This window comes from Brassica rapa, chromosome A06 (assembly GCF_000309985.2).
Source record: "Brassica rapa cultivar Chiifu-401-42 chromosome A06, CAAS_Brap_v3.01, whole genome shotgun sequence".
In the NCBI taxonomy this organism is placed as follows: domain Eukaryota; kingdom Viridiplantae; phylum Streptophyta; class Magnoliopsida; order Brassicales; family Brassicaceae; genus Brassica; species Brassica rapa.
In genome coordinates, this window is record NC_024800.2 from 28,263,633 (window position 1) to 28,287,248 (window position 23,616).

At 35.0% G+C, this 23,616-nt stretch overlaps 3 protein-coding genes across 4 annotated transcripts; all 3 read right to left on the bottom strand.

Annotated features, from left to right (window-relative positions):
• LOC103827922 (transcription activator GLK2) lies at positions 1 to 2,353 on the bottom strand. Its single transcript, XM_009103483.3, has 5 exons — positions 1,793 to 2,353; positions 1,539 to 1,679; positions 1,033 to 1,368; positions 471 to 560; positions 1 to 339 (listed from the first exon to the last, which is right to left on the bottom strand). Exons 1-5 carry the CDS (start codon positions 2,207 to 2,209, stop codon positions 193 to 195), a joined length of 1,131 nt encoding a protein of 376 aa, XP_009101731.1. The 5' UTR covers positions 2,210 to 2,353; the 3' UTR covers positions 1 to 192.
• A 7,599-nt stretch (positions 2,354 to 9,952) lies between these two features.
• On the bottom strand, positions 9,953 to 17,582 carry LOC103827923 (homeobox-DDT domain protein RLT2). Of its 2 annotated transcripts, none has more exons than XM_009103484.3 (19): positions 16,600 to 17,576; positions 16,373 to 16,501; positions 15,858 to 16,286; positions 15,673 to 15,755; positions 15,198 to 15,587; positions 15,022 to 15,111; positions 14,776 to 14,940; positions 14,468 to 14,690; positions 14,246 to 14,346; positions 14,062 to 14,148; positions 13,841 to 13,993; positions 13,599 to 13,754; positions 13,319 to 13,528; positions 12,604 to 13,224; positions 12,056 to 12,526; positions 11,438 to 11,971; positions 11,252 to 11,356; positions 10,942 to 11,181; positions 9,953 to 10,861 (listed from the first exon to the last, which is right to left on the bottom strand). In XM_009103484.3, the coding sequence occupies exons 2-19, from the start codon at positions 16,497 to 16,499 to the stop codon at positions 10,124 to 10,126; spliced, it is 4,923 nt and encodes a 1,640-aa protein (XP_009101732.2). In that variant the 5' UTR covers positions 16,500 to 16,501; positions 16,600 to 17,576; the 3' UTR covers positions 9,953 to 10,123. The 2 variants fall into 2 exon arrangements, with proteins under 2 accessions (XP_009101732.2, XP_018508021.2); XM_018652505.2 differs by having other exon boundaries at positions 10,124 to 10,861; positions 16,373 to 16,521; positions 16,600 to 17,582.
• Positions 17,583 to 19,859: 2,277 nt separating this feature from the next.
• On the bottom strand, positions 19,860 to 23,133 carry LOC103827924 (zinc finger protein NUTCRACKER). Its single transcript, XM_009103486.3, has 3 exons — positions 22,299 to 23,133; positions 21,470 to 21,866; positions 19,860 to 20,985 (listed from the first exon to the last, which is right to left on the bottom strand). Exons 1-3 carry the CDS (start codon positions 22,432 to 22,434, stop codon positions 20,124 to 20,126), a joined length of 1,395 nt encoding a protein of 464 aa, XP_009101734.1. The 5' UTR covers positions 22,435 to 23,133; the 3' UTR covers positions 19,860 to 20,123.
• Between the last annotated feature and the right edge of the window lie 483 nt (positions 23,134 to 23,616).

Sequence of the window (23,616 nt, forward strand, 5' to 3'; positions counted from 1 at the left end):
TGATGTAATTAAAATAATACACTTGCTTAACTTCAATACATGAACTCATTTAGAACACATATGATTAAGTTGTTCAAAAAAAAACACATATGATTAAACAACAAGGATTTATTTATCTTCCTTGCAAAAAAACTTACAAAGATACCCCAAAAAATGAAGTCAACAATTGTAATTTCGACGAATTTTGTTCGCTCAAGGAAGAGGAGGAACATTTGAAATGCCTTGACGTTGTAACTCCGTCATGACGCCATCAACTGACGGTGGATTCAGGCCCAGAGGTAGTGGTAGCCACGGCTTTGTTATAACGTCTCCTAAAGCGGCGTCTATGATCTCATTCGACTGCATACCGGTCAAATTCAATTGGAGATAAGCACTAATTAACGAGAGAACGATATCAAAACTAAACAAAAGTTATTCAATAACTTTTTGGATTATTTCAGAAAAAGTAAGACAAATAAATGTGGACTCACGGGATGAATGTCGATGGGAGGATTAGTGGGGCCTAATTGTCTTGTAGGAACACCAATGCTTGAATGATTCGATGAAGCCATACCATATCCCTACACATATTTACATATAAACTCTTAATTAAAATTTAACATTTTTTAATAAATTCATGCCTGCATGTATAACTTATAGCTCTCAATCTGATTAGAAATCCGCACAAAAAGAGTTTATAGCAAATGAATAGTAGAAATATAATACTTTAGTTAGGTAACATGTTTTTCTATCATATATATAATTAGAAAATCATTTGTTAAACACATCAAGATTCAAATTTTGAGTCTTTAAAATGCTTAAAGCTAGTATGATCAAATTTTGTAGACGTAAAAATGGTGGTAATAGTTAACTAATCAAAGCTAATTCTTACCAGTTAATAATTTTGTCATTCCCTGTTAATTATTGGTTTTCAATTATTTATCACAGTTCAACCGTGCAGCCAATCAAAATCTATCATATTTACGTATGAATGAGCTTATACCTGTGCAAGGGTGTACCCAAAAAAGAAAGAAGAACATATATATATATTACCTGTGGATAGAGGGTTTGTAGGTGCCAATATGGCAGTTGACCTGGCCAACAGGACGGAGCTACTGCAACGGCCGGAGGAATTGGAAACGTCCGAAGAGGAGACGATGATGGATTGTTAGGCTTGTGTTTAGGCCACGTAGGATGACCCCAAACGTGCAAAGGCCTGAAGTGGCCCTGATGCAACGGTGTCACATGTGGTGGATAGCCCAAGGCAGGAAGAGCCATACTTAGCTTTTCTCCTCCTTCGGGCACTGCCACTGTGGTATGTCGTCGGAGATTCCAGCTCGCAGCTTCTGCTTCACGCGCTAGTAAATGCTTTCGATGTGACCTATATTTCTACACACACGAAATTAATATTTTTTTGGTTGACGTAAGTAAATCTTGTTTAAATGGATAATTTAAATAATTTTTATACAACTAATCTTAATATGGATCTTGATTGGTAGCTCTAGATTAATTGATGTAGAACTTATTAGGCTATTGATTTATTAGACTGTATAAAATACCTGAAGATGGCTAGCTACGTTGTGACGATTGAGTGATTTGACATTCATAATCTCCAAAATCCGTGACGGCACCGCCTTATCTACCCCTAATCTCTCCACCGCTTCTACAAATTTCCGGTGTAACTCCGGCGTCCAATCCACCTGTTTTTCCGATACATACAATATTTAGACTAATTAATATTAAAAACAAACTTATTTATTTAATTATGACAAACTATATGATTTATTATGAAAATATGTATACTGAAACTCACTTTTGGTTTTTTCTTAATTCCGTTATCGTTGGACAAACAATCTTTATTTTTCTTCCCTTTACGTTTGCCTTTGCGCACCGTTTTATCCGTGCCTTCAGGCTTACACCAGCCACCGTCTCTCTCCGATGTCCCCGACGCCGCCGAAGTGTTTCCCTCCATTTCTTGTTCTTCATCTCTTCCGCTGCCGGAATATTCCCCGAGAACATCCGATTCAATCTCCAAATCGGGCAAAACATCATCTCCGTTGAACTCAATGAAAAGGTCGTCGTAGAAATCGATTCCTTCAAGAACATCGAGACTTCCTTCCTCCGCCGTGAAGTCCGGCAAGCCTTCCGCCGTAAAATCTGCGAAATCTGCCGCCATGTAATGATCCCTTGGGGTGGTGTTGACGACAAGTGGCGACACAGTTAACATCATCGAATCAAGAAAATGAAAAATTTTAGAGTCGAAAATTTAGAGAGAGAGAGAACAAGAGTGAGACAGTGGAGTTAGTAATATGTGTGTGTATATATATTGTCGTGTGTGTCTGGCTGTATAGATATAGATAGCTCCAAGGTTTATCAAAATCTTCATATGCCATATTGCCATATATATGTGGTTGCTGACACTGACATGAGAAAACTTGTGGTTGAGAGATAGGAGAGAGAGATTTTTTTCCCTTCTTATAAATTTAAAGTCTAATAATACATTTTAAAATGTTTAAAAATCAATTGTATATAAATCATGATATATGATAAAAGATTTGTAACCTTTTAAAACTTTTATAATATGATGTTATGTCCATTTTCATTAATATTTTCGTTCCAAAAAATTATGAAATATTGAAATTCTATCATTTGTGTTTGACTTTATTTCCTTCCAACAACCTGTATTTAAATTTACAGTTGTTAGCTATAGGAATTGGCCACAGCAATGGATTCAGTTACAAAAAAATAGAATTATAATGGATAAGTATAATTAATAGTTATTATATAATAAAGATTTTAATTTTTATTAATTAAATTAGTTTAGTTAGAGAAGAAATGATGGTTTATTAAAAATAAAATAAAATAAAATAGGTTTATTTTGACTTGTCTGCTGAAAACATTACCCTTGTTCTTTTCATAGCCGCTGCGACTAGCGGTTGCGGCAAAGAATAACTCTTCGACGTAGACAAGTTGAACGATTTCAAAAGTGAATTCAATCATTGTAGCTTGCTGCAGTGACTGCCGCAACTACTGAAAAAAAGAGACGCTGCTGATGCCAATAATTCCAGCTCGGACGTAGTTATTGTGTCTTGTCGCTGCTGACGTGTCCGTTGATATTAACCGATTGCTCCCGCTAACGCTGCGGCTAAGAAACGAACAGGGATAATTTATACAAGAAATATACCCAATATTCTTAGTAGTTGGAGCATAAGAGCATTATTAGTATATAGTTTCTCAATCTAAGTCTCTAATAATTATTATATTAGTATTTAAGTATGATTATTTGTGAGCATTTAAATTTAAATGTTAAAAAGAAATTCTACCATTCAGAAATTGCCAAATGACAGAAGAGCTTCAGAAAATTGTTAGTGATTCTTGAAGAAGAAGCGTTCTTCTTTTTTTCTACAATCTCTCTCGTTCTTCTTATTTTTTTAATATTAATTATGTTCAGAAACTTTCATTTTTTCTGCCACTGCGCATGATCTAAAATAATAACAACATATTATTAATATATACTGTTGGTCCAAAATCTCGACATAACTCACGAAAGTCCATAAAAAACTAAGGACCAATGCAATTCGAAGTGTGATGCTCGAAGTCCGAAAGGAAGCACAAGATCTTGGTCTCATGATCGAGCCCGATGGATCCAAGCTTAAATTCATGCAGAGCTGAAGCGTGAAGCTGAGAGATTATGAAAGCATCAGGACGAGTCAACATAATATCCGTTAGGATTTCAGATATTCGCAGCAACAAATAAATTGTTTCGAGATTTTTGTAACTGCTATAAGAATACGGGAGAGGAAAAATCGGAGCGGACATTGGAAAATGATTATGGAAGGGAGACGAGAAACGCCTCGAGACACACATCTTTACACACATATAGATAGTGAATTAACTCGTTTAACTTACGAGGAGCGATTGGAGACACACATCTTTAAATATTATTTCAGACATTCATAAGAAAAATACACATTATCATATTTTATTTTTATTAAATCTTTTATTTATAACATATTAGGCCATCGTTTCTTTCACAAAATCATTCATTTTAAATTATATATTTTCTATTACATTTTAAAATTATTTTTAATTACATTCAAAAAATATTTAATATTTTAATATTTACGTTATATTTATTTTAAATAGATAGCAAATTAACTCATTTAATTTATAACTAAAATGACTTGAATTCAAATTTACATATTGAAGCCACTGTAATACATGAATTGAGCTAAACTTATTCATCATAAAAAAAATTGAATTCATCATGAACTGAGTAAAATGTTAATTTTACATTTAATGCTATTAAGGCATATTAGTATTTTCTATTGTTAATGGCATCGACTCTTTAAACTTGACTATAATAAAATCTTAATTACCAATACTTACTAGTTGCCAGAAAAAAGAACAATATATTTTTCTCCATTTTCTTTTACTAATTATTATTTTATTCTTATGGCTACGTAGACTCTAATTATTTTAAAATTTTAATATGTGAAAATGTCAGGTCATTATCACTCTTCACCACACGACCAGTGGCAGAGGTAGAGTGTAAAGAGGGGGGTCATCTGACCCCTAAAAATTTTGTTACAGAAAAATTTATTTGTATTTTTGATGAGAAAGCTAGTGAAAAGTTGTAAATCATTATATTGACCCCGATAACATATACTCAAAATTAACATAAAACTCATAACTTAATTTATTGACCAGTTAAACTTTTTGGCTAGCTCCGCCACTGCAGACAGACCACAGGCTTCGTTTAAATGTTTTTTTTTCAACCATATATGAAATGTTAATACTTAATATACATATGTTAATAGATGCGGTCCCTAAAAATATGCTTAAAGATATACAAAAATAGAACATTTACAACATGATGAGAAAGAAACAAAATCTTTCACAAACAATAATGGTGCAACTAAAAAGAAAAATCGTAAGTTCAAAAAAAAAAAAGAAGAAAAATCGTATTAGTGAATAATGAAGCAAAAATATAAACACAGAAATGCTGACAAAAAATAAACAAAGAAATGAAATAATATGAACAGAAAAAAATGATATGAAAAACAAAGAGACAAAAGATGATGGAGACCAGACGTCAAAACAAGTGGGGACGTCGAAATTGACCTTTATTGAGCCACATTTGGATAATGTTCCTTTAATCTCATTTTCTTCCGGTCTCATTCAATCTAAATGTTTGATTAATTACTATTGGGATGCCAAAGAGGTTGTTGACTTGAATCAGAAGACTGCAACTGTATATCGAAATCATAGATTAGTTGGATTGACTGAAACCGAACCAAATTGCTATTGAACTGATATTTCTTTTAAGTCCTCTAAGTTCTTAAAAAATCTTTACAAGACATGTGCGTACAATAATTTGTTATAGAAATTCGTATAACATACCACAAAAATCAGTGGTGGATATCTATATATATATAATATATTTTGTTTCTATCATTAATACAAATTACCTGGAGAACATGTGTTATGGTATTATACTGTTGTATACATCGATAATCTTTGTACTGTGTAGATTAGCTTGTTAAAGATGTAATCAATAATAAATCTAGTGGAAAAAAAAAACTGGAATATCATGTAAGATAAAAATAATTTTGAGTGATATTCGAGCTTAATGAAACATCTTATTTAGTTATTGTAAAACGATGAGTGAGAAAGTGAATCCATGGTTTTTTTTTTAACTCGCTTCCGCTTTGATTCTTTGTCTGCTATATCTGGTAACTACTCTCTCTCTCCACCATCCTCTTGACCACCTCTTCCCAATCTTTCGGTCATAGAACATCATTAAATGCTTAATCAATTTGGAAAATGTCATTTAGATGTTTTGAACTTTTTGAGAAGTCCTATTAATTTGAAACATCATTTAAGACTTTTTGAGAAGTATACCAATTAAGTTTTTAAACCAAAAAAAGTAGACCAAGTTTTTGACACGAAAACATAATAGAAAAGCAAACATGAATTTCTTTTCTTACGACACATTGATGTAATAATGATGAGAATTATAGAGTACAAAAAAATTAATGCGGTTTAATAGCCCATCAAATCAAATTACATTGATGAATAGTAGTGGCGACATGAACTGTACAATTTTGGCATTTAGTTTTATGTCTATCAATAAAGTTTGATATCATTTTCTTGAGTGACATTTCACAGAAATGTATAAGTCGTCGTACGTGTGTTTCTTGAAATTCGAAAGGTAACTGTAATGGCAACCTTACTGATATTTTTATTCTCAGAATATCTCTAATGTAAAAACTCTATTTTTTTCTTTCCAAAATAGAGTAATTCAATTATGGAGTGGTGTTTTGCTCTAAACTTTCTTTGTTTTGGTGTAAAAATTGAAAAAATACTTTTTTTTTGTTGAGAAAATACTATATTTCATTTATATAGTAAATCCATTTTTCATCAAAAAAGTAAAGCACACTTAACGATCTTAAATGTGTGCTTTACTTTTTTGATGAAAAATGGATTTACTATATAAATGAAAATAAATCTTGGAAGTGTATCTAATTCTATCGAGAGATGGTGCTGACATCCAGTCACTGTTGTTATCAAATGATCTCGAAGGAGAGTCAACAAGAATCGATTCTTTGCAACATCATTTTTTTTTACTTCAGATTCACAAATAGTGGTGAGCATTGTTTTGATACTATTATTTGCCATTCAAATACTATCTGCAATTCATGGAAAATAACATTTTCGTAGACGTACTTATCAGCGGTAACGGTTGGATATTTAAAAGCATTGGGAGATGCAACAATATATGCCAGATTTGTTCAACAAATTGGTACATTCCCTGTTAATATCAAATACGTAATAACATGTCAGATAAACTAATTGTGAAATTGTCCATTTTCCGGTTCTAGTTTCTTGAACTATTCAGGTCGATTTACAACCATTTCAAATACATTGTACCCAGACAATTCCCCACATGTACTAACAATGAATATATATATATATATATAAACTGTAATATGTTAAGAAACTATACTGACTACTTTTCTATAAATTTTGATTTACTTAGTTTTTTTTTTTGAGCAACTTGATTTGCTTAAGTTATGATGTTATAAGTAAGTAGTTGTCCACAGGTTATCAATAAAAATGAGTTCATTTCAACTTAAAACTACTTTTGATTTTTTACAAGACAATTTTTTCCCGCTAATACACTTCTGAAGGAAACATTTATCTCATTCTTTTTTTGGCATCTCTCTTTTTTTTCTGATAAATATTTTTTTGGCATCTCTCATTCTTGTCTTTTAAATGCTTTGTGGTCATATACCAAATCTTTTACTCATTTCGTTTAAACACAAATAATAAACGACGTGCACATATTTCTTTTTTACGCAAACAAAATAGTACCATACTTGTTCTTTTCCAAAAAAAAAATCGAACAATAGGAAAAAGAAAACTTTGGAGACTTGTCTGTCAATCTTTTGAAAGACGTCCAGACTTACATATAAGACACCGTCTTAAATAAATTTGTAGAATTTTTCCTTTTGATGAAATAATGATAGAATAAAATATTAATTGAAGTTACATAATTGAAATATTTGTTTCCGTTATATGATTGAGATGATATTTTAATATAAGAAAAAATCAAGAGACTGGTGTGATATGTGGAGAAGATGGTTTTGTCTTTCTTGTATCATGAATGGCGAGCAGTTCTTTGTCTGTAAGTTCAAAGAGAGACATATGCGCGACGTCGTTCTCAATCCCACTAGCATCTCTCTCTACAGATCCAAAGTGTCTTGTTTATCTCTTTTCTTTTTTTTTTTTAATCAAAAATTATCTTGTTTATCTCTTTTCTTTATTCTTCTTTTCTTACAACGCAACGCCATCAACATTAATGTAACAACTTAACAAACTTGCAATCACAATAACAACGAGTTAATTTGAATATTTTGTTCACCAAAAAATTGAATACACCAACACCAGCCAACAGTGTGAACCGGCCATGGTGTCTAAATTACCCACAACAAAGTGGCTGTTTGATAAATAAATAAATAAAAGGTAGACTTTGCTGTGAACCAAAAGGCAAAAGCATATGAGCTGGTTTACAGTCGCTACATATTAACTCTGCACATGACCAGACCGGATTATATATATTCCTTCGTAAAGTTTCGGCTATCCAAAATTTTTATCGAATCAAATCACGATTTGCCGGTTCTTATAGAATTGAGTATGACCAGTCTAGACATGTAACTAAGACCATCTCCAATGACTTACTTTATTTTTTTACTCTAAAACAGAGTAACTATATAATAGAATTTGAATTTATTCCAATGGTACCTTATTTTTCACTCTATATTATAGAGTAGGAAATAGAATGAGAATTCGGCCAAAAAAAACCTCAACTTTGCACGAATTGCCAAAATAAACATGAACTTTTGGGCTGACCAAAAAAACACCAAACTTTCATTGACTTTAGAATTAATTAACAATGTTTTCGCTGACTTGCCAATTTAGCACGCCGTCAACCAATTTAACAGAAATATTTGACGTCGTTTATTGTTGGCGTTAAGTGAAACGACGTCGTTTTCAAATGAGATGAAACGACGTCGTTTTACATGATTTGAAATTAAAAATATGTAGACCCCTGGATTCGAACCCAGGTTGATTGGTCAAATGGCAAGGTGTTTTACCACTGTGCTACTCGCACTTTCAATGTACTTACTAACATGTTTACTTTTATTTGGTACATATTAAATATAAAAAATTCTCTAAAAACTTAATAAGATCTTTAAAATTCCAAAAAAATTAAAAAATAAAGAAGATTTTTATAAAATTAATTTAGAAATTAAAATTAAAAATAAAATTTTATTTTTCTTTATAAAAAATAAAAACTCTTCCAAAATTTTCTAAAAACTTAAAAAGATCTTTAAAATTCCAAAAAATTGAAAAAATAAAGAAATTTTTTATAAAATTAATTTTGAAATTAAAATAGAAAATAAAATTTCATTTTTTCTTTTCAAAAAATAAAAAATCTTCCAAAATTTTCAATTTTTTAATACATTTGCTAAAAGTTGAAATTAATTATACACACATAAAAAGTTGATAATTGTAACTTTAATTTTTGCATTTTATTATAATTTTAAAAAAAATTGGATTTTTTTTAAAAAAATGAAAATTTTGGAAATTTTTTGATTTTTTAAAGAAAAAAAATATTTTAATTTTAATTCAAAATTAATTTTATGCAAATTTTGGAAGATTTTTTTTTATTTTTTTAAGAAAAATAAAATTTTATTTTCTTTAAAGAAAAATAAAATTTTATTTTCAATTTTAATTTCAAAATTAATTTTATAAAAAAATTCTTTATTTTTCAGTTTTTTGGAATTTAAAGATCGTTTAAATTTTTTAGAAAATTTTGGAAGAGTTTTTATTTTTTAAAAAGAAAAATAAAATTTCATATTTAATTTTAATTTCTAATTGAATTTTATAAATCTTCTTTATTTTTCTACTTTTTGGAATTTTAAAGATCTTATTAAGTTTTTAGAGAATTTTTTATATTCAATGAGTACCAAATAAAAATAAACATGTTAGTAAGTACATTGAAAGTGCGAGTAGCCCAGTGGTATAATACCTTGCCATTTGACCAACCAACCTGAGTTCAAATCCAGGGGTTTACATGTTTTTAATTTCAAATCATGTAAAACGACGTCGTTTTCAAATGAGATGAAACGACGTCGTTTTACTTAACACCAACAATAAACGACGTCAAATATTTCAGTTAAATTTGTTGACGGCGTGCTAAATTGGCAAGTCAGCGAAAACATTCTTAATTAATTCTAAAGTCAATGAAAGTTTGGTGTTTTTTTGGCCAGCCCAAAAGTTCATGTTTATTTTGGTAATTCGTGCAAAGTCGAGGTTTTTTTTGGCCGAATTCTCGAAATAGAATACTATTGAAGCATTTTTTACTTTAAACTCTATTTTACAGTGAAAAATAGGGTGGAGTTAGAAATGCTCTAATAATATAACCGTAGAAGCTTATACGATGAAGAGATCAATCACACTGATGTTACATTTTCTTGAAAAAGGGTTAATGATATAAATGTTTAAACTAAGAAACCTTGTGGAAGAATACAACAAACAAAAAGACACGTTGAGTAGTTTCCTGTCTCTTAATTAGTCACTGAAAATCAGAGGAAGACGACGATGTAAGATCAGGATCTTCAAACGGAAACCTTCTCTGAGAAGCTGCTGCATCATCCATGCTTATCATCTCCGTCGCCTGCTCTCTACCACCATCAGAATCCTCCTCGTTTATGTAATCTTCATCTTCATCATCAACATTCATTTTCGTGTCCATGTCTTCTTCTTCGTACTCATCATCACTATGTAAGCTAAACTCTCCTCTACCTACTAATTTACTCGATTCCCCAAAGTCATCAACCGGAGCCATCACATCGTCATCATACTGAAACGATCTCCCCGAGCTGCTAGCTTCTCCATCATCATCAGGCGTTTCGACAACCCAATCGTGAAGAGCGGTTTTGGCATTTACATTAACTTCCTTACCCCGACGTCCTCCTCCTCCTACTCCTACCTCATTGGATATACCGAGCGTTCCTTTCGTCGGCCTTGTTCTCGTGCCGCTGCTGCGTCGTCCCTTCTTCCTACCCCCACGCGGTTGAGCTCTCGGCCTCAACATTGGTTCGCCATTTGAGTTTGCTGCACTTCGAGGTGGTTTACCAGAAGCCGGTGATGGTTTCTTGCCACGTTGGGAACGAGGCCGGCCACGTCCTCGTGGTGGTCGACCTCTACCTGAACCCGGCTCCGTGTCTTCTTGAGCGTATGCAACTTGCACCGGAGTAGCCTCGATGACGTCAGTTTCTTGAACGTTCCTCAGAAAACTCGTCTCCAAACCCTTAAAAGAAGAAAGTTTTTAAAACTGTATGAATAAATCATAACATAAGAATCAATATTCAGTATTTATATGTAACTTACGACAAAATCTTCAGATTCTTTGTCCTTTTGAGGATCCTTGTTTTGATCAGGTGTGTAAGCAATGGAGCTGTCGAGTTCAAAGAGTCTCAAAGCTACACCTCCCGTGGTCTTCGGTATCCACGGCACTACTTTAACATCTCTGAGAAGAGCTTCTTCTGATAAGTCCAAGAGTTCACAAGTTGTCTCAAAGTTTGAAGACAGGAAGTCTTTCTTTAGCGCCACCTCTAACATCGCCAGAACCTGAAACCAAGACGAAGGGATCAGAACTGTCCGAAAGATCAATGCACAATTTGGGTAAAACATTGAAAACCTGATGAAGTTCTTCAGGGGAACTTGATGACAACAGCTTCAGACCCCACGTTTTTCTGAGACTCTCTGTCCAATGAGTTTGAAGTCCTTCAGGGGGAAGAGAAGCCTGTGTCCATGGTAGAAGAAGTTAGAAGACGCATTAATAAAACTTATATGATGATCAAAGGAGAAGACTAGAATAACTCACTTCAACAAGTGCTAACTGAATCTTGAGTAGTCTTATCCTGAGAGGAGACAGGTTCGACCCACGTAATATAAATCCAGCGTCTCTTCTGGATATTTCACCGAGTTGAGCCACTTGGTCAGCAAAACACATCTCACTGACATCCAAACCACCACTCATCATCATCTGACCACAACCAGGGCAGCAAACATCCACTGCAAAGTGTAGTTCCGCACAGCTTCTGCAAATGTGGAACAGCGGAGTGCTCTTCTTGGCACCGTACTTAAACGCGGATAACGCACCAGGATGAACCATATTATCCCACATCCATCTCTCAAAACTCTGGAACCGTTGCAACACTCCGCTTCTGCCACCATCCCCTAGCTCTATCTTAAAAGTTGAGGAGATCTCCGCAGTATCAGTATCCAAGTCGGTACTCGTCTCCACGTTCCTCCTCACTGCTTCTTTAAAAGAAGCTTCCATCTTTAGCAACATGAAATGAAGATGTGATTCACGTACACCACGGACGTCTAGTGACTTCACCAAACAGTCAAAACCCTGAAAAAATAACCATCTATCCATCAACAAATGTTTCCACATTTTCAAGAAAAGAGTTTTTTTTTTTTTTCAAATATTTACTACCTCTTCTGAATCAATGAGTCTCCATCGACCATCCTGAAGCTCAACGAATATCCTACCACAACCAGGATCGTTCCTAGAGGCGGATGCTGAAAACCGCCAATAACGGTTGCGTCTTCGATCTAGACCGAGCGGAAGTGACCTGTATACATACAGCTCTTCAGCTTTATATCCAACGTAGGCTTTTAACTCTGCACGGAGCCTTTCTCGGTCCGCTGTGTAACTCTGCTGATGATGATACTGCAAATTCTCCATTCCAGACACGTTTTCTTGCAACTGCAAGCTTGGTCCTGCTGCTACATCGATCTGTGGAAGACTCAACGGGTCCTGTGACGCTGATGGGCTTTCTTGAGTCTTCGGTGTTGGGTATGAGAGGTAATTCGCACGGATCAAAGACTCTTCTTTCCATCGTTTGTCGAGTTGTACTTCACTCCACATTTGTTTCTTTAACGCACTCGCAACTTCCAAACGTTCCTGCACGCACGCAACACTCATTATTATGGTAAAATGCTGAAGCGAATGTAAAGTTTTGAGAGTATTTTTTAGGTTACCTCAAGGGAGATTCGGATAGTGTTTCCTTCGATTGCAATACCAATCAGAGCGACAAGTGCGTTTAAACGTTCCTCGATGCTGAGACTCGAATAGTCTCCTTCTACGAGTCCTTGCACCCATTGTTCTCCAAGTTTGCTCACGTCAAAACAGTCACCATCCTCTTGATCCGGTAAGATGTCATCTATTTTCTCATCTTTTGTAGATTCCTCCGGGAGAGAGGGAGTAAGAGGGTTTGCCTCCGGTTCTGTTTTCAGTTTCCCATTTTCCAACGAGGGTTCTACACCACCGGTTAACTTTCCTATCTCCTCCAGAGCATCAGGATCTTCCTTTTTGAGGTTCAAATCAACCTCTGGCTCATCTCCTACATCGCTTTCGGAGTCTTCTTCTCTCTCAGCTTCATCAACATCTTCCACATCCGTAACACCGCTCTTGAACATGCGTATTCTCTCCCTCGCTTCAGCGAATATAGTCTCAGCATCACCTGCGTCTTTTCTATAGGAAGGACGCACACAGTACGTGGAAGGAGCCACCCTCTCGAATAGTTTTGTATCACGAGACAACGCAGCAGCAACGGAGGCTTCAGGTGTCCTGCTCGTCGTTAGATCCCTCAATCCTGATTTCTATGATCCAAAAATAAGAAAGAAAAATTTGAGAATGAAACCAAAGCTGGTGGTTTAAAGTAAGTTTCAAGAAAAAGAGAAAGCAATCTTTTACCTGAATCTTCTCTGCAACGTCGAGGATAGTCAAACCTTTTTCACCCTCAATAGACAGAACGTGGAAGGCAGCGAATTTAACTGTGCCTGGAGTCAAACGATGCCGTGAACGTCGCGGATTCGAAAGACCCTTTTCTTGCATCTTGGCAAAAGCATTCTCGGCTGCTGCTCCTATCCTTAAGTTGAATATCACGTTCTCAGAGTTGTTGGCCTACACTTGAAAGAAAATAAGGTAAAACAGAAGCCACTAAATACATTTAAAGATAGAGATTTTCTCCCACCTCGTTTTCATCGTGGACAGACATGGTTTTAATGTCTTGTTTCTTTAGTTCCGGTCCAAACCCGGCAGAGAGAGCGAGTTGCCTCAGGATCTCAGGCCAAGTAAAAACATTCAAGTTTTTTCTCCAGCTGCGTATGTCAAAACCCCACGCATATGCCTAAACATCCAAAATTGCATCATATAAACATTAGGATGAATACATTAAAATCGTTAAAAAGACTTCAAAATGGGGTAAACTCTTACACCCTCTACGAGATGAGGATGACCCCCACCGGGATTAGCTGCAGCGTTCTGGTTTGCTCCGACGCCGACTGAGAGTGTTCTAGCAACACCTTCAATATCTTTGATTATAGTCTTCAAAAGAACAATGTGTATCTCTCCCATGAGTCGTGGGTCCTACATGACCAAGCAATCATGTTACTGATCTAACGCAGAGACACAAGAAAGAGAGATTTAACACTTACATGGTCATGGAATGCTTGAGTAAACTCATCCAGAGTAAATGGCCAAAGGCCAAGAACATCCGCGAAATTGATTAAGAATCTCCATACCTATATTGTTTTTTTTAACCAAATCAAAACATTGGTTACTGATATAGTTATTATATTCACATATATAAACTATAAAAAACAATACGGAAAAACTCACCATAAGAAGATTAGCAATATTCTCATCAGAACCATTCCATGGTTTCACAGCAAAAGGCTTTTTCAAATTTACAGATGTTGGTGGAAATGTCACTTGCTTATCTGAAATAATATATATATATATATCCATCAGATAGTTATAAGAAAAAAAGAAAATGTTCTCATAAACGGCTGAAAAAACGGGAATCTAAATTGTTAAAAGTTTAATAAATTGTTAATTCACCTCTATATGCATCAAGGTTCTGTAGAGTCTCAAAGTCGAGGGCGACCATTGAAGGCAATCCTAGGGATAACGCAGCAACCTCCATGAGCTCTAAGCGTTCGTCTTCAATAAGTTCCATTGATTCCTTAGCAATCTTACGAGCCATAGCCCTCTCGTTAGCAGCTTTAAGCCTTGCAACCTCTTTCACCCTACGCATCTCTTCTTTTTGTCGCATCTTCTCAGCCTGGTCCACATTTACGAGGTTCAAATGAGAAAATAACACTTCACCTAAAAGTTCTGAAGGTACTCAAAGGTGTGCGTCACAATACCCTGATTGTTTCTTTCTTCAAGAACTTCTCTCTTCGCTGCATCTCTTTCATCTGCTCTTTGAGGTACCTCTCTTCCTCTCTCTGCCTTTCACGTAAAAGCCGTTCTTCCTCTTTCCGTCTTTCACGGTCTTGCCTCTCCACTTCTTTCCTTATTTGCTCCTCTCTCTACACAAACCAACTGCCACACTGAGAAACAAATACCAACATTTAATAAACTATGTGCTTTATCTTTAAATGGAACAATACCTTTCGTCTCAGCATATCTTGTCTCTCAAGCTCTTTCCGGATTCTCTTCTCATGAGCCTCCACTTCCCGAGCTATTCTTGCCTCTTCACTCTGTAATGAAAAACATATAACGAGAAGATGAGGGTAGAAGTACCCAGCAGTCAACATTAAAAACTCAGTCATAGATGATTGATTACCTTGCGTTTTCTCTCCAGTTGCAGGAGAACATCATCATCACCATCATCCTCATCATCATCATTACCAAGTTCTCTCTCCGACTTCACAAAAGGATCCTCGTTTCCATGTAGGGCGGGATCCACGTAGCTCTTCTGGTACGGTGAGTCGTACTCACCCAAGACGTGCCCTGGCTTCACGTGATGAGCTGAAAGGTTTAAATTCGGTATCGGTGGCGAAACATTATAGTCATCCCGATGTCCACCGGACACTGATGAAGCCCTCATAACCACCGAAGCATCAAGTGGAACTCCATAGTGGTGCGACGCCGGAGAAGCTCTTTCGGAATGATCAGTCCTTGAAGATGGTTGCTCCGGAAGGAACTGATACTCACGAATAGTCCTCACAGATTCCTAAAATGAAAGAAATGACCAAATTATTAGTTGAGTAGGAACAAGAAAACACATGAGCAACAAGAAAAGTAAAGAAAGAACTGACTTTAACTGGCTTTACATCGGACCGGACATATAAGTTGGTCTCAAACGCCGGCCTAGTCGCTGCCTTTCGATGGGTTGGCATCTCTGCTCCACACACACGAAAAGAACATCGTTTTAGCTTTTATTCAACAACATTTTTCTATCAATAATAAGCAGTTAAAATGGTCAGAAGAAGCATATATATACCTATAGGGGTCCCAAATGCACCAGGAGGTAAAGGATCAAACTCCATTCCAAGAATGGGTCCGTCCTCTCTCAGACGCTCTCCCAACTGAGCTTCCACGTAACCGATGGCTCTAACCTCGGTAGGAGACGGTTCATTAAACCTTCTAACCACCGTTACACCACCACCGCCACCGCCTCGAGCGGTTCTTCTGGAATCAAACGAGTTAAGCTCATTTCCCGCCACCAAATCAGCGGCATTGACGGCGGCGGCCTGTTTTGATGACTCAGCCGCGGAGGAGGGTGTGGACTCTTTACGCTGGCGTTTGGTCGGAGTTGAAGACTTCCTGTCTTTAAGACGGCGGTGACAGAACCACATCTGTAACTGCCTGTCGGAGAGGTTCAGCTGAACTGAGAGATCCGCTCTAAGAGCTTCCGAAGGATACGGCTCAGCTGCAAAACCATTACAGTGAAAATTCAAAACACTGCAATAATGAAGTAAAATTAAAATTAAAAAAAAAAAAAAAAAGACAAAACACCTTTGTAAGTGTTTTCAAGAACTTGAAGCTGAGCAGCTGTTTTCATTTTACGTTTACTCTTACTCTCAGTAGCAGCAGCAGCACCTTCAGGTGTTATGTTCTTGTCTGCTTCAGACCCATCTTCCATTTCTACACAGTAACCCCCAAATCTTACAAAATCGAAACCCTAGAATTACAAAAAAAGCTCATTTTGGGGGAAAAAGAAACAAAAAAAAATCAAAACTTACTTGAACAGAGAAGGGATCAAAACAAAAGCTGGAGAGGTGATGAAGATATGAGATTAAATCGAAAGGATTGTTCTTTCTTCTTTGAGGAGATGATGAAGAACACGAACACCGTTGGATTGTTTTGGTTTGACGAAAAAAGAGAAGTAAAGAAGAATAATAATCAACTCAAAAAGAAAAACAAAAAACAAAACTTTTCTCTCTCTCTCTCTCTCTCTCTCTATTTCTCTACGGTTTCTACTAGGAATGTGATTGGGGATTTTACAAATAAAAATCGTAAACATTAAACGTTGAGCAATATCGACAAGATCATTAATAAGTCCGAGAATCATTTTCTTTTCTTTTTGTTTTAGAGGTGAAATATATATAAAAATATATTAAAAGAAATAAAAAGGAGGAGAAGAAATCACGAAGAAGAACAGCAAGCGAACGAACAACACCCACAGTGCTTGTCTGACTTTTCATTTCCACAATTTATAATCACCCCCAATTTTTCTTTTATATTGTTTTTTTTCTTCAGTAATTTTTTAAGATAAAAAAAGGATATGATAATGAATTTGATGGATTGAAGAGGAAAAAAAGAAGAAGAGGGGTTTTATAAAAATTAATTAAAAGTTTGAGTGAATTGTCAGATGCTTTTTTTTTTCTTTGTTGGGTTTTCGGGGAAATCGAGGGGAGTTTGATTTCAGGAATCGCGTTTTCTCTCTCTTTCAATTGTTTCTCTCTCGTTGATTTAAATAATAAAAAAAACGTTTTCTTCTTTGGACCTTTTTGTCGCTTGTGTTTGGATCTATGACTCTCCCATTGTTTCGTAAATCTCGGTTCGTAAAGCCCGTTATAGAGACCCATACAAAACTTCAAAATCATTGGGTCCAAATTAAGCCCGTTTAATATACTGACCCATATGTTTGCTTTTATTGTTAGAGCTTTAGCCTTCACCCTTCAGAGAAAAGTCTAAAACTTAAAACTTTCTCGAGTGAATATGCAAAAGAAAGATAAAAGCTAGCAGAAACGAAAAATGTACTTCTTTTTTATTGATAAATGTTCTCATGTTTGTGGTTCTTTCTCAAGTTTTAGTGTCCCGTAAGTTTAGAGTTTGATCTAGGGTATTGTTGAATTGGTTTTGTTGTGTTTGGGTGTATCTTTGTTTGGAGTTCTACACTTAATTCAGTCTCTATTGGTCATGTTGTTCTCATGGAATGCTTGATGTCTGTTTCTTCTTCCTGGAGAGTGTCCGAAGAGGTTTGATTGGCACGGCTTTGTTTTCGTGGTGTTTGGTTGAAGCTTCTATCGAGGGGTATGTGGACGTTATGAGTGTGTTGTATGCATATCCGAAGGTGGTGGACCAAGTAATGGTCTCGCTTGTCGGGTTATGAAGGCTCAAGTTCTTGGTTCTTTGGACGTTATTGATTGGTGGGCGTAGGCAGCAGCAATAAGTCGTGATATAGGTGTAAGAAGTAGAGGTTATCGTGTGGCGAGCTATGCGCAACAGCGATATTTTCTTGATCATTGGCCTTTATTTGGTTCTAAAATCTATTGAGCTTTTGTTGTATAATGCTCATGTGTAAGTGCTTATCTTGTTTCGAATTTATTTTTTATGCTTTGTTTCAGTAATTTACCCCGGTGTTAGTTTTAGTTACCGCCTTCATGTGAGCTTTTGGTTATGGAGCTTTCTCGTTATGCCGTCAGTTTGTATATCAAAACTTATATTTCACCCTGAATGAATTTTTATCAGATGATGGAAAAAAAAACTCAAATATGACCCAAAAAAGACAGATCGTTCTACTCAAATATGTTTGTAAACATGTTATTGCGCTAATAGTCTATACTCTAATTAGAGTGTCAAACATAACTAGTAGGATAAAAAAGATGTCACTAGAAAAAGCTAAAGTTTGGTCGTTGGTCCTATACTTTGTCTTGAATGGAAAATGAAAATTTAACGGCAACGAAGAATTTGACAACGAATTTATCTGCCCTACATGTTTCTTTTTGCGGTCAAATCAGAGATGCTTTGTTTGTTTTTTCAACAATCAAGAAGTTCTCATTATTTTCCTTTTCTATATTATGTTATGCATATCTTACACCTTTCTCCGAAATTATTAATTCATAAATAAATTAAATAGTGTACTAATTTGTTAATATATAGATCTTTCGAATGTTTTTGTCATATTATATGATGTTATTAATCAAGTTTCTTATCTGTGTTTCAAAAAAAAAGTGTTTCAAAAAAAAAATCAAGTTTCTTATCTTAGATTTGCAGTAAACTCAAAGTTCTTTTTATAGAAGATTTATCATCTTTATGTAGCTAACTTTGTATATATATTTTCAAGCAAAAAAAAACTTTGTATATAGATGACTGAATCTTATTTTCCTGAGAGCAAAAGGGAGATAGGAAAAAGGTGGAAAAAGCCTAAGCTAGGAATATCAAGCTTTTTTCTTTTCTTTTTCCTACCCTTTTCCTCCACTATAAAGTATAATTTTTGCCTTTGAGTTAGGGTTAGGATCTAAATAATTGAGCTTCAAAAGTCTCCACCTTTCATTGTCCCCACCACTTCTCCACTCTATCTATGCTTTTTAATTTTTGTATATCCTTGTACATGAGAAAATTAAGACCTTTCAACTCTTTAATGGAGAATATGCATGGATCTTCACTTTATCTTCTACACCGAATATGCTTATAAACCAAGTTATCTCATTGAATTCCTTTGTTCCTTGACCCAATACATATGTGGATCCCTCTTCCACCGATGGTACGTACTTAATATATTTATGTTTCTTTTTGGGGTTAAGTGACGATATTAAGACTTTATAAATCGTAAGCCTTTACATCATCTTTCTTTTTAATTAATCAACCATAGACCATCATTCTACAAAAGAAAAACTAAAGAAGGTAAAGACTGCATACTATACCTTCAATTCAGTAAACCGTGATTATCAGAGAATAAGAGACGAGAAACGGTGAAAATAAAGATGAATCTCATAGAAGTACGTCAAATATCGTTGAGGGGGTTTTATAATGCCGAAAATTTTTTAAAAGCTAACAATATTAGTTAAAGTTTAACTATATATATTAAAGTATAAATAATAAATATTAAAAAGTAAGTTGCAACTTATTATAGATATAGACCATTGTGATGTTTTATTATAATTATATTTTTTAAATAATTTTAATACCAATCGAGATATAGTCCAAAAAATTCTGAATGTCTAGTGTCCTTTTTTTTTTTATCAACAATGTCTAGTGTCCTATATCCAAAAGACCATTTCTTGGAAGCTTACGATGAATATATACATATACATTACTACAGTATTTATTTTATTCTCTTGAAAATAATATCACAAATGTGATCACATTTTCATAAACTTTTTTTTTTTAAAAACAGATTTTCATAAACTTAAACCTTGAATTACTATAAGAAAACAACGTCCACTACTATTAGTGTTCGAAGAAAATGGTGGAAATTACACAAGATTCCTTGTCCTTTTCGTTATTTATCCATAACCCCATAAACTTTTAGTAAAACGTTTCAAATCCATCCATTGATAGACGATGGATGGCACAACGTTTGTACACCGACCCCAAGGAAATCTCGAGTTTGCCCTCCTCCACCACCTTCTCCTCCACCATCAACTTTTCTACGTTTCCAGGGGTAATTCTGTAGTTCATCCATCGCAGACGCAACCGTAACGTCGTTTCTAACGTTCTCAGTCTCCTGATCATGACTATTACTCACTACTCCAATGTTGTTGTTACTTCCGAACAAAGCAAAGAACTTTTCACCGTCGTCATAACTAGTTGTGGTTTGGTCAGAGGATTTTAGCGGGAAACTTTTGAGAAACGCCGACGGGTTAGTGCTCGTTGCCGTCGTCGAATTGGCGCCAATTTCAGCCGCTTTTTGTAGCAACGCAGTGGCGGACATGTTCACGTTTGCGTTTGGGCTTTGTGTTTGGTCACTGCTGAACAAAGAAGGGACAGAGAGAGTAGCAGTAGTGGTCGAGCTGGCGTTTGCGGTTTGTGTAATGTGGTCATTGTGATTATTATTATTAATGCACCCGGACGCAGCCTTAGCGTTTGCGAAAACCCACTCGTAGTCTTGCGGTTGCGTTTGAGACGTTGGGGCGATGTCTTGGCCCATCCATAGGGAGAGGGAGGAAGAGGATGACGGAGGTGGCGGTAGAAAATGGTGATGGTGGTTTTGATTTGTTGGTGGTTTCGGTACAAATGGTTGAAGCGGTGGGTTGAGTGTTCCCATGAGATATTGATAGTTCAGATTCATTCCAACGGTTCCAGCCGAGGATAAACCGTTAAGATGAGATGCTGCGTTTATTTTGGCGGTTTCTTCAGCTAAGGCATCGCAAAATGCTCTATGGGTGATGAAGCTGTCTCGCCTGTTTCAGCCAAAAATCACCATAAGGTCTTAATCACGATTTGAATTTATGGAAGTGCTCAAAATTAATTAGCCCATATTAGAAAAACAAATAATTCCCATTTTAATTTGTGGAGCAGACATAATTAGAGAAATTACTGATATAAAAAAATATAAGTTTGGCAATATGTTAAATTGTGCAAATTAAGTTTAAAAAAAAAGAAGCTAAAGATGGTGTTATTTGCTCCCTTTTTGTCACAATCATCACACAGTAAAAACATTTCCCAAGCAAGAAACTTTACTCTACTTCAAGAAGACAAACAAAACACATAGAAAATGACAAAACTTAGTTATAAACCTGAAATACTGTATCAACCTATATATATTCACAAAAGAAAAGATGTAGACACCATAAAGCTATATATACGATCAATACAAACGACAACGCAGTATATATCTACATATTTATAAATTTAAATAAGTATGTACGTAATATATATATGTACCTGGAGAAAATGGTGCCACAGTCGCAACGGTACTCTCTAGTACCACAAGTCTTAGAATGAGCTTTATAATCAGAATGAACAGCGTATCTCTTGGCACATTTCTCGCACGTCCATTTCTTTTCGCCGTGTTTCCTACAGAAATGTTTTTTGATACCGGTGAGATCGCCCAGAGCTCTAGCGGGGTCATGGTGGACACAAGTCTTCTCCGGGCAAACATAGACACGTTTCCTCACTTCTTTGCTTGTCCTCTGCTTTAGCTTCCATGGAAGATTGTGTCCTCGACGATGAAGCTGTAAGTTCTGGTCTCTTTGGAAACCCTTACCACAGACCTCACATAGGAACCGATTCGTAGCCATCAAGGTCTTGGGAGACAAAGCTATGACTTCAGCTTCCGGATCTATGTAGATCATTAAGATTTTTTTTGGTTTCCATTAGGTCAAATCGGAAACACAAAATATATGTTTGGATCGGATCATGTGTTTTAGTCAAATTTGTAATATTCCTTTTTGTGCTTTTCTTAGTGGGGTACTAATAAAGGGATTGTACATACATATTCTATTGGAACTCAGTACAATTTCTATGAAAATAACTCTACAGATCGTAGAAAATTTAATTTAAATCTACAAAGTCTCGTCTTCTAAACAGTAAATTAGCATCCAAATATCCAGTGATCAAATATATAACTCATGCAGCCAAATTTTTTTATTAGATCAGGATCAATAACAAAACAGCCAAATGAAATTAACTAATAGGGGGGAAACCTTAAAAAGATTCTAGGGTTTTCTTTATAAGTGATGATCAAGCTTATAGATTTAATATACAGAATTACCAGGATTTCCAGGGAGATTTCTCTTCTTCTTAACAACAGGAGGATTGATGAGAGATTCATCGTGATCCAGAGTTGATGAGCTCGGAGCAAATGCTGCAGATCCGCTAGAAACAGTCTTAAGAACTTCACCTGTCATGTCTTCTTCTGGGTACTTGACTTATTGTAAGTGAGATTAAAAAGTAAGTTTTTGTATATAGCTGAGAGAGAGAGAGAGAGAGAGAGAGAGAGAGAGAGAGAGAGAGAGAGAGAGAAGAGAGAGAGAGAGAGAGAGAGAGAGAGAGAGAGAGAGAGGAGAAGGTTAAGAAATCTGCAAGTTAACTACGAATGAGAAGAAAACAAAGACAAAGATATATTGGGTTCTCCACTTGTATATCTGTCTTTTGTCTTAACCTATACCACTGTATATATATCAGCTCGTATATATAAGTGTGTGGTTATATTATATGACCACCTTGATCTGTTAAACTGTGCATCCATTTTATTAAAATAAAAGGTAATTGTTATTTCCTTTTTCTTTATCTAACAATTTTAAGAGGGTATGAAGTGGATGGCGGTGGAAAAATCATAAACTGAAAGTGATAGCATCAGAGCCAAAAAAAAATTTTAAATACAAAAGATGTAAGATAAAAAATAACATGCCGCGAATATATTAAAGGCTCTATATATTGGAAAGAGTTCCTAAAATGAGTTTCTAATCAATATATATATACTATAATTATTTTCTTACCAAAAAAAAAATATACTATAATAATTTAAGATACTTAAATTATTAATCAAATTTCACTTGTGAAATGGAGTATTACTCGAGAGAACACACATATTTTAATATTTTTTCACAAGTTTTCAAAATGTAACTAACAGGTTGTAAAAAACTAAGTTACCATTTACTTAGCCAAACAAAAATAAAGCTATGTTTTAGACTTATGTAGAAAATATGGAGTCGAACTAACCGCTGATATTGTTCTCTTTGGAAGATTAATTGAACCTTGGTCTAGATACCTTCAGATTAAAAAAAGAAGTTATACATCCTCATTTATATATGTAGTTTTTTGTTTGACCAATCATATATGTGTAGTTGTTATTGTAATCAACAGAATATATTTAACAGGTCTTCCTGGATATGGAAAGTTATGAACCAATTATTCTAAATAAATAAAAAATTAGATATTTGATGCTGTAGGATGCATAAAAATGTAACTAACAGGTTGTAAAAAAAATGTAACCATTAGAAACGAATATCCCTTTAAATATTTGAATTTTGCTGTGGTGGTGCGTTATATGACACATAGAAAGTTAAGATTTCTGCCTTTTCTATTTG